At 38.5% G+C, this 15,751-nt stretch overlaps 1 protein-coding gene across 1 annotated transcript in view; it reads left to right on the top strand.

Moving 5' to 3' along the window:
* Positions 1-15,383, top strand: part of LOC128854707 (uncharacterized) — a 95,193-nt gene extending 79,810 nt beyond the window's left edge. Inside the window, exons 5-6 of the mRNA XM_054089416.1 lie at positions 4,933-5,055; positions 13,520-15,383. Coding sequence (XP_053945391.1) covers positions 4,933-5,055; positions 13,520-14,200 — 804 coding nt within the window. The 3' untranslated portion in view covers positions 14,201-15,383. The remainder of the gene's footprint in view (positions 1-4,932; positions 5,056-13,519) is intronic.
* The last annotated feature ends 368 nt before the right edge of the window (positions 15,384-15,751 follow it).

Raw genomic sequence — 15,751 nt, 5'->3', positions numbered from 1 at the left:
AATTTTAACACGATCCTTTTAAATTAATCGAAGAATTTTTCTCACCGATACATTTTTTTTGTTTTTTATAACCAATTTAAGGCCGAAATTTTGGTCAAAAATCGATTTTTGGTTTGAGAAACCGCCTTTTTGTAAAAAAAAAATGTATTTTGCCTGATCCTTCGATTAATTACTAGATTTAACTTTACTTTAATGAAATCTGTTTGATTTTTTAATTTCAGGGAATCCAGTTCAGAGATATAGTGGCCACTGCTAAACGTCTTTTTTGAGAGGAGATCCCGGAGATCAGCTGTAGCTCCTTTCCAAATAAATATGTTTACTAATACTAAGGCGGCCGCCGTAGCCGAATGAGTTGGTGCGCGATTACCATTCGGAATTCAGAGAGAGAACATCGGTTCGAATCTCGGTGAAAGATCAAAATTAAGAAAACGTTTTTTTCCAATAGCGGGAGCCAGGTTTTGATTTTAGACTGCGTTTTTATAAAGTTAAATTCTTGACTATACTTGTGATTTAGCTTTCATGCACAACGAAAGTGAACGTCAGCTGGCGCACCCGCGGTGGGTGTGATTGTGGGAGGGTACGAAACGTGTCGAAAAAAAATTTCTACCAACTAATTTTATACCGGCTGAAATTTTTTTCATATATTGTTGAAATTTAGTAGAATAAAAAGAAAATAGTCAGCTGCGCCGTAGAGGGGGGAAAATACGTCAGCTGAATAAGCGAATGTGTAAAATAAATTAAAAAGTAAAACTACTTTATGCCGATTGAGATTTGTTTACATAATTTTGGACACATATGAAAATATAATAATGATGGTCAGCTGCGTTTATAGCGGTGGGAAGACCGTCAGCCGAAGCAAGAATGTATCATTGCGTTCATACATCTCGGCGGCGCGCGGAATGTTCAATGCTTCGGCTGACGGTCTTCGGCTGCGGATTCAAGATATCTCAATAATTTTCAAAGCACGATGTGGCCTGCTCAAGTTAAATGCCAATAAATTCGGAAACGTGTCAAAAGTGTGCAGCCTTTGCAATCTGAATGAAGAAGAAAATATGAAGCTTGCTATTGGAAGTTGTCCTGGATTCGCTGAGCTTAGAAATATTTATTTAGAAAAATAAAAATTAACAGGAAAAGAGATTATAGCGCATTAAGTAGAGAAAATTATGAAAATTGGAGAAAAATTTAAGTTTTTTTTTGTATGCGGCTTTAAGCTATAGAAATTATTTGGTAGCGGAGTTTAACTAACTATAGGACTATGAATAAGTTCGTGCGGTTTTACAACAGATGGCGTAACTTGATTATTATTCCATCGATCCACATTTCCAAACATTCATTGGAGAGCTACGGTCGTAAGGCACAAACGTCAGTATAAGTTTTTTATTTGAAGCGTAAACAACAATATTTTTACCACACTTGAAAATGTCGAATTTCGTGCCGAATAATGTGTTTTTGCGGGGAATTCTTCTTCATTATTTTAATATGAAGAAAAAAGCAGCCGAAAGTCATCGTATCTTGGTGGAAGTTTATGGTGAGCATGCTCTATCTGAGCGAACGTGCCAGAAGTGGTTTGCACGCTTTAAAAGTGGTGATTTTGGCTTGGAAGACGAAGAACGCGAGGGTGCGCCGCCAAAGTTCATGGATACCGAATTGGAGGAATTGCTCGATCAAGATCCGGCTCAAACGCAAGAAGAGGTTGCAAAAACTTTGGGAGTTGATCAATCAACCATTTCCAAACGTTTAAAAGCCATGGGAATGATCCGAAAGGTAGGCCATTGGGTGCCGTATGAATTGAAGCCAAGAGACGTTGAACGCCGTTTTATGGCATGCGAACAACTGCTTCAACGGCACAAAAGAAAGGGTTTTTTGCATCGAATTGTGACTGGCGATGAAAAGTGGGTCCATTACGACAATCCAAAACGTCGGGCAACGTATGGATACCCTGGCCATGCTTCAACATCGACGTCGGCGCAGAATATTCATGGCCTGAAGGTTATGCTGTGTATCTGGTGGGACCAGCTGGGTGTTGTGTATTATGAGCTACTGAAACCGAATGAAACGATTACGGGGGATGTCTACCGACGACAATTGATGCGTTTGAGCCGAGCACTGCGAGAAAAACGGCCGCAATACGCCGATAGACACGACAAAGTTATTTTGCAACATGACAATGCTCGGCCACATGTTGCACAAGTGGTCAAAACATACTTAGAAACGCTCAAATGGGATGTCCTACCCCACCCGCCGTATAGTCCAGACCTTGCGCCATCCGATTACTATCTCTTCCGATCGATGCAACATGGCCTGGCTGACCAGCACTTCCGTAATTACGATGAAGTCAAAAAATGGATCGATTCGTGGATTGCGGCAAAACCGACCGAATTTTTCACAAAGGGAATCCGTGAATTGCCAGAAAGATGGGAAAAAGTAGTAGTAAGCGATGGACAATATTTTGAATATTAAATTTGTAACCATTTTACGTCAATAAAGTTTCAAATTTCGAAAAAAAAACCGCACGAACTTATTCATAGTCCTATAACACAAATGGCATGTCAAATGTGTTCATAATTTACTTAAAGGTTTGACATTTACGAAATGGGACGCTATACGCTTGATCAAAATTGAGAAATATTGAAAACCTATTTCCAAAATGGTGAGTCTTCTTCTTCTTCCGCGGTTACAGTAAATGGGGAGCGTTACCATGACATGCTCAACGAGTTTTTGTTTCCAAAAATTGAAGAGGATGACATGGACGACATTTGGTTTCAACAGGACGGTGCAACTTGTCACACTGCCAAAGTTACACTCGAACTTTTGGCTACCGTTTTTGAATTCCGATATCAATTGGCCGCCTCGGAGCTGTGAGTTAAGCCCGTTGGATTATTTTTTGTGGGGAGCCGTTAAGGACAAATGCTATGCGAACCATCCAGAGACGATTGATGCTTTAAAACACGAAATCGAAGTTGCCATTCATGAAATTGGAGTCCAAACAATCGAAAATGTGCTTAAAAATTAGGTTGATCGAATGGCCTACTGTAAAGCCAGTCCTGGCAGTCATTTGACTATATTATTTTTCACTCATAAATGACAATGTTCAATCTTCAAAATAAAAAAAAAGTTGGAAAAAATATTGATAAATTTTTTATTATAGCCGATTCAAAAAGAGAATTTTACATGGCCCACCCTATATTTACATTAAGAAAAAAAAATAAAAAAAATCGATGTTTTGAAAATTCTAACTGTATATAACCCCTTAAAAAACAACTGATACAAATATAGGGTTGTTCAATAGGTGCGCTTCAACTTTTTTCCGATAGGGAGGGCGAACGACGCAATATTTTTTATTTTTCGCTTGTCATTTGTAAACTTCATTAGCATACATTTCATCATGGAACGCTACACACTTGAGCAACGATTGCAAATCGTGCAAATTTTTTATGAAAATAATCGTTCTGTTGCTGCTACTTTAAGAGCATTACGGCCATTTTACGGTCCATTTAACAAGCCGTCCCGTTTTGGGGTTATGTGAAGCCATTGGTCTACAGTAACAAGCCGGCGACGATTTGTGAGCTCAGAGCCAATATTGAACGCGAAATTGCTGGAATTTTGGCCGATTTATGCAAAAGAGTTATCGAAAATTGGGTTCAACGATTGGACTTCGTAAAACGTGCACGCGGTGGTCATGCAAAAGAAATCGAATTTCATACTTAAATGTATATGTTCAAACTCGATAATAAAAAAAAATTAGTTAAAAAAGTCAAACCGTTTGTGTTTTATTCAAAAAAGTTCAAAAGTTGAAGCGCTCTTACTGAAAAAACCCTATATATGTGTGCTATCTCTTTATTGCCCGACACAAAGCACCAGTGCGTATGAGTAATAAATTATTTACGCACATCTTGAACTCGTAACATGCAATCGAAGGCAATAATTACCTTCGCATTTCTCCCGATTCCATACGTCATCCACATTTCTAAATATGAATTTATATATATGTATATTTGTTTAAGATTTTAAATTTCTATTTGTTTAAAACCAAATAAGCAGCAGCATAGTATGAACACCAAATTATGCATTCATATGAGCACAAGTGTGTATGTATAAATGCTCGTATGCACAAATGTGCGTTGTTATGTTTCAATTATTTGATCATTGCAGCCGCACTCGACGGGTATACAAATTATATACATCGATCTTGTTATACGTGCACGTTACGCAAAGGCAACCACCAACAGCGGCGACCGCAGCCACAATGCCACAGCCGAAGTCACATAAAAAGCGGCAGCAAGTGCAGCACACACTGTGGTTAACGGCAGCAAATGCTCGTACAAATTTGCATACTGCCACATACATAAATTAAAAAAACAAAAATCCAAGTGGCTCGTAACAGCGGGAGAATTACCATTGTTTGTGGCGAGTGACTGTAAAAACATCAGTTATCATTTTCGAAAATTTCATTGTTTCATATTAAAGCCTACCACACGCATACGTGCATACATACATGCGCACATATTGTATAAATTTATACTTAAATCGGTTTATAACTGTAGCTGCACAAATATGCGTAATTTCAGAAAAGCTTTTAGATATTTTTAAATGCCAACAGCTCTGCACCGCAGCCAAAAATATTTGTATCATATTTATGTTATGTGTGTTTGGGTGTGTGGGTAGTGTTTATCTGATGATTTTCCATTTGCTACTTTCGCTCGTAATACACCATAAATTGTAGCACAATATGCGCACTCTCCCCGAGTTATCCGTAACTGAAATATATTTCATTGTTCTAGAATTATTTAATATTCAACAGAGCATTAAACAGCCACTTTATTATTTCTTCATCACTTTTATTTCTTTAAGGCACATCTTTGTTTTCTTTCAAAAAATGCATATAAACTTTTGTACACTTAAACCACAATACAATTGAATCTCTGTTCGCAGAATGATTATTTGCTGGAGAAACGAAACAAACCGTCATTGTCAATTGTGAATCCGTTGGACGTGCTGCGCAAACGATTGTTGCTAGAAATGGCTCGAAGGCAAATGAAGGAAAATACGAGACAGGTGAGTGAACGAGCAATGGCTTAAATACAAACATTTTCACATTGTGCAATACTAGAAATTCCAAAAATTCCGCGCTAAAAGTTGAAAGAAGTACATGAAACATTTTTTTTAAAAAAGCGAACTTAGCAGCCGCAATCGTAACGCAGTTTATTGCCTAAACTCTTGCAGCCCCTGTACTGTCTTGTCAAGTCTTTAATCATCAAAGCGTAAACCGCTTTACGTAATTTTGAAGGAATTCTGAACAAACGCAGTAAGGAAATAGCGCCACTTTGGGCAATTCAGCAAAAATATAGCAAATTACTTGAATTACTAGAAAATTACTTTGTTCAACTCTAAAGCAAAAAAGAGAAAAATATGATAATTTAAATCATGGCAACAATCATTCTGAGGGTTGCTGTCTTATTTACCAAAGCCCATAAATATCGGTTGTGTTCGAATTAATTCACAGTGCATATTTACCAAAATAAAACAAATCTGAAGCGCTTAAGTAGGGGGATTTGAAAATGCTTAGCGAAATTGTTTTAGTCAAGCTGATGGCCACATTTTTTTATTATTATTATTATTTGTTGGCGCTTTATGCACAGCGACCTGAAGAGATCTATTGTGCAGCCATGCAGCCGACTCAAACAGTTTTAGGCTGCTAATAAATCCTAAAATTGCTGTATACTTAATTTCTACCAGGAGGTTTGGATCTATGGCTTCATTTCCCAGCTAATTTAGTCTGCGTCGTGCCACTGGTGGGCAGTCGCTTAGAACGTGTTCTGCTGTTTCTTGTGCCTCTTTGCAGATTCTACACGAATCTTTTTCTACCACACCTATCTTTTTCATGTGATAATTAAGTGTCCTGTTAGTAGTTCAGTGTAAAGTTGTATGTCCTTTCTGCTTAGGTTAACGATTGCTTCTGCCTTTATCCGTTCTGGATCTGTGAGTCTCTTCGACTGCCGCATGCCCGATTGGGCTCTCCAGTAGTCGATTAGGCCTCGTTGTTCCTGCTCACGTAAAAGGCACTTTTGAAGCTGTTAATTACCCCGCACAAAGGGTAAGGACCAATGAAGGGAATTTTTGTCCCCTTTTTCGCTAAAGTTTCCCTTCATGCTCCTCATGTCCCGGAACCCACATCACGGTAACAAAGTTTCTTGACTGTCAGAGAGAATGTTAATATTGGCACAGCACATTCCTCTCCGTAGACATTCTCAGGCACACAGCTCTAAAGCGTGGGCCTCCGTCCAGGAAAATGAAAGTGATTTTTCGCATTAATGACCACTTTAAATTTCTTGGAGAATTCTAGTTTCCTTTCCATCTTGTCGTGGGCTTTCAGGCACGGAGAATTCAGGATTTAACAAGAATTCTTAATTGTCCTGTAAAATTGCCTTCTTTGAGATGGAATAGATTAGGAAGCCTTATGGCCACGTACCTGAGTTTCTGTTACTAGATTTTCATACGAGTTGGCAATAGCAATTTTTACGCTCAACCATTCAATATTTTATTTATAAGTCAATTCCATACGCCATCTATTATGACACGCATGACTCTACTAAGCATACGGAAATTGCGTTATAGTTCGAAATTCATCGGCGTAATCTCAAAGACTTGTAATACCACAGTGGCAGTTTATCTGCTACTCCTCGTTAAACCATTTTGTTTCTGGTGCAAGCCCTTAATTTTTTTATTTATTTTTTTTTATTGCTTTATTATTTGGCTTGGGAACGTAGGGCTTCAAAAAAAATTTAATTTTATTCTGTTAACCGTTATGCTCTTTACGACACCCCACGTTTGGTTAAGTGTTTCTATTTCACGAAGGTTAGAACGCTCCCAAGTATTTCGTGGGTCGTCTGTGTCCTTGTTGGTTCCATTCCAATGCTGTTCTGCAAATGCTTTCTCTATCCTTTCTGAGATTGTGCTCGCCATTTACGACCACTTATCACCTTTTGGATGGGATCTTGCTCGGTGGTCTGCCATAAGTCCGTATTTCGGATAGTGTTCGGCCAAAAACTTTGCATATTATCCGAACGCATTTATTTGTGAAGCTTCGTAGTTTCTGCGTAGTGCTTCTCGACACCAGCCACATTTCACTGCCATATAAGAGTATGGATTTTACGCATGAGATGAATACTTTTGTTTTAATTTTCTACGAGATTTGTCTATTTTTCCAAATTGGCTGTAACCGTCCAAAGGCTGACCTAGCTTTACGCAGACCGGTTTCTGCGTCTTCTTCAGCTCCACCATTCGTTGAAATTATGCTACCGAGATAACAGAAACTTTCAACATAGTGCACCGCCTCTCCCTCGATTACAATTTTGTTGGGATGTGTATTGTTGATTCGCATTGCTACCGTTTTCTTGCTGTTTATTTCCAGGCCAACGTTTCGTGCAGCGGTGACGAGAAAATCTAATTTGGGCTACATGTCGGAACGCCTGTGTGAAAGCAGGCGAATATCGTCAGTATAGTCGAGGTCGGGAGAGCGTCCAAGCGATGTCTTGGCTCCTTTTTTCAACATACTGCATCACTTCAAGTCAAGTGTGGTCGGGAAAGGAAGTGGCTACAGGGGGGCAGCCCTGTTTCACACCGGATGTTGTTCTAAATGGAGTGCTTGTGGCGCCATTGTGGAGAACTGTTAGCTCTGTAGTACAGTATAGTGCCTTTATAATCTGCAGAATTTTTGTAGGATCTCTTTTTTTTCGAGCGAAGATCATATTGCAGTGTGCCTTCTAGAAATCAATGAACACCATATAAAGTGGGGTGTTCCATTCTAAGGATTGTTCAATAATTATACTCAGAGTATTCGGTTGATCTACGCAACTCCAATGGGGACGGAAGCCTGCTTGCTCATCGCGTAATGAAATTTATATATCCCTAAGGTCATCAGTATATTTTAAGAACAATGAACCAAAGTATCTAAAGCTAGTGGCACGCCACGTGGAGAAGATATCTGACAGACTCTTCCTCCTCATTCTTGCAGATTCTGCAATAGTCGAAATGACGTGTGTTCAAGTTTTGAGCATGTCGACAGAGGAAAGAGTGGCGTGTGGTCAAAGCAACTAACATAGATACCTTTTTCCTTGACCCCGACTAAGGTGCACCTTTGATCGCCTGACGTTCCATTTTAGTAAAATTTTTTTTGTAGCATGTCTGACATGTCATATTTGGAATTTTGAAATGAGCAGAAACGTCGAAATGAAAATTGTACAAATATAACCAAATAAATTTATGAGCATCGCCCAGCAGCAATTGGCAAATTTTGAAAGTGTTTTTAAAAAATAAAATAGAACCAGAAGAAATTGCACTTCATCGATACTTCTGTGGTACTTTTCCACCTTCTCGTAGGCCATTTGTATGAAATTCGCCTCCAAAATATCGCCGTACTTTGCGGCAGCTGCTACAGAAGTCACTAATAACTACTGAGCCATTTCTTCTTTTCTCAACTCCGCAATACTATTCATTTGCTCCATTTGGCGACCCAATAAGCCTATTCTGCCGTGGAAATCAAGACACTGCAGAGCACTTTCTCTGTAGCTGTATACTCTTAATCTTCCCTACCTCTTAAGATGCAACAATGGAAACAAAAGATTCGCAGAAGAGTGACTTAAAACCAATTTTTCAGTCTTGCCATCCATATAATATCTATCCTGTCTCTCTATTCCTTCCACTCTAATGTAACTTGGTGTAGTACAATGGTCATCCTGACTGAGTACATGGACCTACCTAACAGTTCACAAATCTAATCCATATAATCTATATTAAAGCGGAGTGATCGAATTTTCGTCGAAGCTGGTTACCCTTGAAAACGTTCTAAAACACCCAAACTAACACACCCAAACTAACACACCCAAAAAAAATTTAGCGAAGATTTACTTACACTCTTCGCAAAGACGTTCGCTTTAAAAAGTCATGCCTATGGATTATTCGAACTCAGCCACTTTGAACCAACCTGTGGCTTTAATATATCTACCAAGGCTTGTTATTTTTATATTGGCTACTTCTGCCAAGTTATTCAGGGAACTTTTTCCAAAAATATTGAACCTTCTTCTATCCAAAGCCTTGCACCCGCATAGAAAGTGTGCTATAGTCTCTTCTTCTCCAATATCGTTACAGCTTCTGCAATAGTCGTTATGGGGTGCTCCCAGTCTACTGGCATGCCTGCCAATCGGACAATGCCCTGTTAGAGCTCCAAGAAGATTTCTCATGTTCTTCCTGTTCAGTTTCAACAGTCGGTTTGTGCGCCATGTTCCATTCTGATCACGTCGTTCTACTTGCAGCACAGGTCAGCGGGTCCATAGCCTGTTGGTAGCTCTGCGTGTGTTTGTCTAAAAGCATCTTACAAGTTGCTAAAGCTATAGGTATATTCGCTTTGTCTGGTGGGATCGGTAATATGGTACCCAACCTGGCGAGTTCATCTGCTTTGCAGTTGCCTTCTATGGCTCTGTGACCCGGCAACCAGGGCAGGTTTATTACAAAGTACTGTGATAGTTCTGTCAAAACGTCGATACATTCTTTTACTGTATTCGAGTTAATATTAGGTGATTATAAAGCTTTCAGGGCCGATTGGCTATCTGAATATATATTTATTTATATCTCTTGTGGATTCATTTGCCCAGAGTGGCGGCCTGCGCCTACTTGTGTATTTAGCTTGGAGTCATCAGTATAGATACTGATTCCATTTCTATCGTCCATTACCCCATTGACCCAATCTTCTCTAGTTCATGCAGTTCTACTGAGTTACAAAAGTCTAACTTAATACTGTGCTTTAGTGAAAAATTCTACTAATTAAATATAGAGTATGTACCTACATACAAGAATTTGCCTGTTATCAGCCCACGTAAGGTACAAATAAAGCATAGGAAGACTCTTGGAAGGCTTCGTCTGTTCTATGCAAGAGTGCTGGAGACAAACAACTCAACTTTAATTTCATTTAAAAAAGCTAAAGTTTGTTTCTGAAGTTGTACAAGATGGTGTCAGCCGTTGTTGTTGTACAGTATTACGCTTGAAATTAAGAGTATAAATGTGATAGTTAGAATACAGAAGAGCTAAAAAAGATAAAGGTGGCGTTTTAAAAAACCAGTATTGGAATACTGGCAAGTATTGCCTGGAGTATTTCAAATGGCAGTAAGTGAAAACGTAGACTAAATCAATGTACGGGCAATGACAACTATCTCACCGACCTTTCTCGCAGACAGTCAATAAACGACATTCACCGGAAGACCGTCACCACCTTCTTAAGCTCCCGTCCTGTGAATGCCGTAATCGGAGTCCAACCACCACCTATTACAGATGAAGAGTTCCAGCTTCCCCGTAAGATACGCGTAACACTGGCATAATTACGTTCTGGATATTGTAGCAGATTAAACACCTACTTATCCGGAATTGACCACGACATACCAAACATATGTCCGGCATGTGAACGTACCCCGCACGACACTAACCACCTTTTCACATGCCCTTTAAAACCCACTCATCTAACACCCCTCTCAATCTGGACCCAACCCGTCGAAACAGCATGTTTCCTGGGCCTACCTTTAGATGAGCCAGACGAAGATGACCGCTGATATACCCTACACTGACGCGGCTTCTATTACTGTTAAAACAACAACAACTAAATTAATGTAAATCTAGTACAGAATTTAGCAACAAACACAACTTTTCGGTAGTGATCAATTTCCACTGATTTCTTAAAGTGTGCGGAGTCGGTAGTGAAAAGTTGTATATCTATGTAAACAGGCACATATGTATATGTATGTGTGAATACCTATAAATGTACGTTATCCTATATTTCCTTTATTTCACAAGCAACTTCACATGTATTCTCACATGCGCGCCCTGTGCTTCACTTCTACTTAGTGGCCTTCCCAACCGATGGCAATACATCAGACACACTCTACGAGTCGCATGATAAATTGATTTGTCAACTCATCATCAATGTCAGCTTGCATCTGCATACTTGGAAGAAAAGTGTTGATGTAAATTCATACGAACAGGCAGGTTCAAATACAAGTATTTTCCTTTTTAATAAAATAAAATTAACATATGAGCCGCGACTCATTTAGGCAGATGTCTTGGCTGACTCCACTGCAGCGCAAGCTGCCAATCCTACTTGTTGACGGCTCATGGTTTCACCTCACAAATGGCTCAAACAATATTCCGCTTAAAGGTCTCAAGCGCTTCTATGATAACAACACAAAAATTTGGTAGCTATTGCTCTGTAACCGGAATATTATGCCCAACAGCTTTGGCGAAATAGGCATAACTGTGGCTCTGTGCAGATGCAAACACTTTTCAAAAACTTCAAGCGGGTTTTCTGACTCTCAAATGTTCCAATTTTATTTGCTCACATAGTTCCTTTGTAGAAATCGATCGGCTTAGGAAACAGAACCAATTAAATTGGAAATAAGCGTTTCAGGTATAGAAAAACTCACTTCACTGCATGGAGACAGGTTACTGACTGACAGAGAGTATTTGAAGCGTGAAAAAGTCGCCAGTGTCAAAATTACATGATTTGCAAAGACACCTCTATTTGGAGCACCCTGTATAATTTTCTGTCATGTATGTGCGAATGTAATTACGGGAAAGTGCAGCTAAAATAAATAAATTTCTGCGTGACGCAAAGTGCATTGTGTCAGGTTCAGATGCACAGAATCAGTCAAAGGCAGTAGAAAATTTTCTTTGCTCAGCAGTTTCCTCTTGTCATACAAATCGACAGTTCATTATTTATATATATATATATATATATATAAAGGGTGATTTTTTAAGAGCTATAGGAAAGTTTTTCAAAAAAAAAACACGTAAAATTCAGAAAAATGCATGAAATTTTTATTTAAATCGATGGTACAGTCCATATAATTTAATTTATTTATTTTTTTTATTTATATAAAATTAGCTTACAACATAAATCTTATAAGCTATTTTAAGTTAGGAGCTATAGCAGCGAGGCCTTAAGCTCGATAATTTTATATACATATGCATACTTCCATTCTTAAACTTAGTAGATACAATTTTATTTTAAATCTTATGGTAAAGATTGGTTCTTTTGAGGAATTTTGTAATTAATTTAATGTTTGAAGATTATTTCATGCAAATGTTGACCGCGACTGCGCTTCAAATGGTCCATCCGCTTAGTCCAATTTTGGCATACTCTTTCCAATGTTTCGGCCGGTATCTCACATATAAATGCTTTAATGTTGTCTTTCAATGCGTTAATTGAAGCAGGCTTGTCTGAATAGACATGAGCTTTAACATAGACCCACAAAAAAAAATCTAAAGGCGTTATATCGCACGATCTTCACTCCAAAATCGACAATTCTGCTTATTTACGTACCCATTGATCTAAAAATGAGCTTCGTCGCTGAACACAATTTTTCGATAAAAAAGTGGATCTTCGGCCAACTTTCCAAGACTCCATTCACCAAAAATTCTGCGTTGCGGTAGGTCGTTCGGCTTCAATTCTTGCACCTGCTGTATTTTGAAAGGCTTCACACCTAAATCCTTTTGCAAAATGTTCCACGTTGTTGAGTAACAGAGGCCCAATTGCTGCGAAGGCATCGAATCGATAGTTGATGGTCTTCATTAACACTGGCCGATACAGCTGCGATATTGTCTTCAGTTCGCACTCCACGTAAGAATGCTTTGTTGTTGGTGATGTGATGCCCAATAATGTAAATTTGGTTCTAAATTTAGTCAGAATAGCTCGAATAGCCACTTCAGTGGGTCGATTAAACTGACCATAAAATGGAAGAAGCGCGCGATAAACTTTCTTAACAGAACACGCATTTTTATAATAAAATTCAAAGATTTGCAAGCGTTGTTCGTTTGTAAGACGATTCAGGGTTCCATGGTTCCATTGTCTGCCAAGGGGCTACCGCTATTAGAAAATACTTTTTCTTCATTTTGGTGTTTCACTGCGATTTGAACCTACGTTCTCTCTGTTAATTCCGAATGGTACTCACACACCAACCCATTTGGATACGGCAGCTGCCATTTCGTTATTTAGAGCTTTAAATTTTATTAGACAAAATCTATAGATTCACTGAGTCAGATCATTAAAGACAATCTTCTCTATCACTTCAAACCCAAAGATCTCCAATATATTTTTTTCTAATTTTCTTTCCGACATCAAGTATTTATAGAAAAAGCGCAGTTCCCTTTTGGTGCAGTCTGCAATAGAATTCTCGTGATAAATGCATTTATCAATATTTAAAAAAAATGCATACACGCAATAGAAGAAAAAAAAATATTTTTTTGTAATTCAGTTTCCTTTCAATTGCATATCCCCGTGTATAAATGTTGCCAGCACTCTGTAAATAATTTCAAATTCAATTAACGCTGCGCTAAAAGAATAACATTAGACTCTTGGTCAAGTGTATCGTCTGTTTGCCCGCCCCTCAAATACATTATATAAATGCATACAAATTTCCCCAGAGCCTGCAAGTTCCTCATGTAATTGTCCTTTCATTTGGTCACATTACTCCAACAGGTGGAATTGAATCGTGCCATATTGAAGAACGTCGGCAAGCGTATGCTCCCAGCGCAAGCACAACAACAACAAAAGCAATTGGAATACCTCCTCAACCGCACACCATACCATCAGCCCACATACTATTACAACACACCACTCCAACTGCAGGAGCTGTTGCAACCACACTACACCAATCAAATGGAGTACTCGCCTGATGTATCCATCTACGATTACGTACAACGACCAGCCTACATGTACGATAGCATCCTGCCCGCCATCGACCTTGTTGGGAGCGAGAGCGTAGGTGAGGCAGCCAGGCACACTCCGTGGTACATCAATGCGCTTGAGATGGATGCCACAGATGGAGACACAACTACTTACAAAGCGGTTGCAAATGAAATGACCAACGAAATGGCAAATGACAACAAAAACTCAAATGGTGCCGCAGATGGGAATAGAGGCACTGCACAATGGGCTCGTGGTAAGGACGCTGGCAGCAGCAGCAGCAGCAGCAACGTCGACGCTGTCGGCAAAAGTGACGCACTGACCAAAAACTTGTCCGGCAACGAGCATCGCACAGCAAAGGTTGGCAATCTACTAGTAGATGGTGAGCAAGTTGAAGGAAATGACGGCAATGCTGATTATCAATTGCGGTACTTTTATGGTATGCATAAGAAACACCACAACATGAGAAAGTAAGCAGTGAGCAGTTTCCTAAAAGCATCCAGACACTCCGGCACACCAACGACATTATTTGAACCACTCCAGTCCAAGGATACACGTATTTCGTTGAACACCAATTAACCAAACACACAAACATACAAACAAGGCGAAGTTCTCCGTGCGATGCGCTTTGCTTTGCTTGGTTTTTACTTCAGTGTTATGTCATAGTTTTAGCATACATATGTTGCCACATATACATATATACATATATATTTATAATCAAAACTATTTTAACTGCATATATTTTAGTGAAATTATAGTGATTTATACGACATTTGAAAATGGTGTCGAATTGTAACTGCAACTAAAAACTAAATATGATGAAATCGTCTTTAGTAATGGGGGTCTTAAGAAATGCATTAAATGTTGTTTAGTCACAATGGCATAAGCCAAAGCCCAAACGTGTGCAAAATAAAAAGTAATAACAAAGAATTGAATGAAAAATCAAAATCATAAAAAGTCAAGCTCTGTTAATAAAAGTATTTAATAAACATATTTACACAGATCACAAGCGATTATTTACTTTGGAAAATAGAAATTGAAAATTGTAGTTTATTTGCATAGATTCAACTACTAAACGCTCAGATGGTGCCAAAAAAATAACAACTAAAAAGAGTCGACATGGAAATGATTATGTTTAAAGTTTGACTTAACAACATTTCTCATTCATGTATGACTGTTAGAAAGCGGAGGGTAACCATATTAAGAAAGGTGTATATTGCAAAAAAAAATAATTTTTACGCTCCAACAGGTTATAAACTGAGAGTTACAGCTTTTATTTCTGTAAGTATTTTATTCTATTTTTTTCAATCCCTTTAACCATTTACATACCTGGGTGTATACCTGCGAAGGCGGATTCGTAAAGAAAAAAATCATTGCACATTCCCCACGCTGTATATGGGCATGCTGTGTTGGCTGAGGGGAACATGCCCATGTACGTATGTACATGCAAAGGTACGTTCGTTATGGTTATCGAAGAGAAGAGAACAAAACTGAACATAATTAGCAGAGCATAGCAAATGAGCAAAAAACGGCATTCTTGTGAGAAATTTTAGTTGTATTGAACTGGCCTTTGCTAGCAGTTATCCAATATTGTTGTTGTTGTTGTGGCAGCAGCATAAGCATTCCCCATACATATACGAGGAATACTGCTGAAGTGATAATCTTTGGCCGGATATAAGTCCGTGTCGTTCCGGCTACGTAGAACTGACTGTCGTGGGAAAGCAATTATAAAAACACTTGGTTGATTAAGTTCAAAATTTCATATATTACTTACCTACATATGAGTCGTTTTCTTTGAAAGTTGTGTACGTCCATTTTATATTATATGGAGATATTTAAGGATTTGCATTTGAATGGTTTGAAAAATATTGGAATATGTTAAAGCACTGAATTTATGTTTTTTAAATATTAAATTGATTTAAATTAATAATGTAATCATTTTTAAGTGTGATTAACAAAACTGTATACTTTTAATGGCTTCAGAAGAACTAACACCTCTTTCAAAGTCAACAAAAAGTGAAAAAG

This window comes from Anastrepha ludens, chromosome 2 (genome assembly GCF_028408465.1).
Source record: "Anastrepha ludens isolate Willacy chromosome 2, idAnaLude1.1, whole genome shotgun sequence".
In the NCBI taxonomy this organism is placed as follows: domain Eukaryota; kingdom Metazoa; phylum Arthropoda; class Insecta; order Diptera; family Tephritidae; genus Anastrepha; species Anastrepha ludens.
Note: the sequence above shows the minus strand (reverse complement) of the source record. Positions and strands in the feature narration are given on the sequence as shown.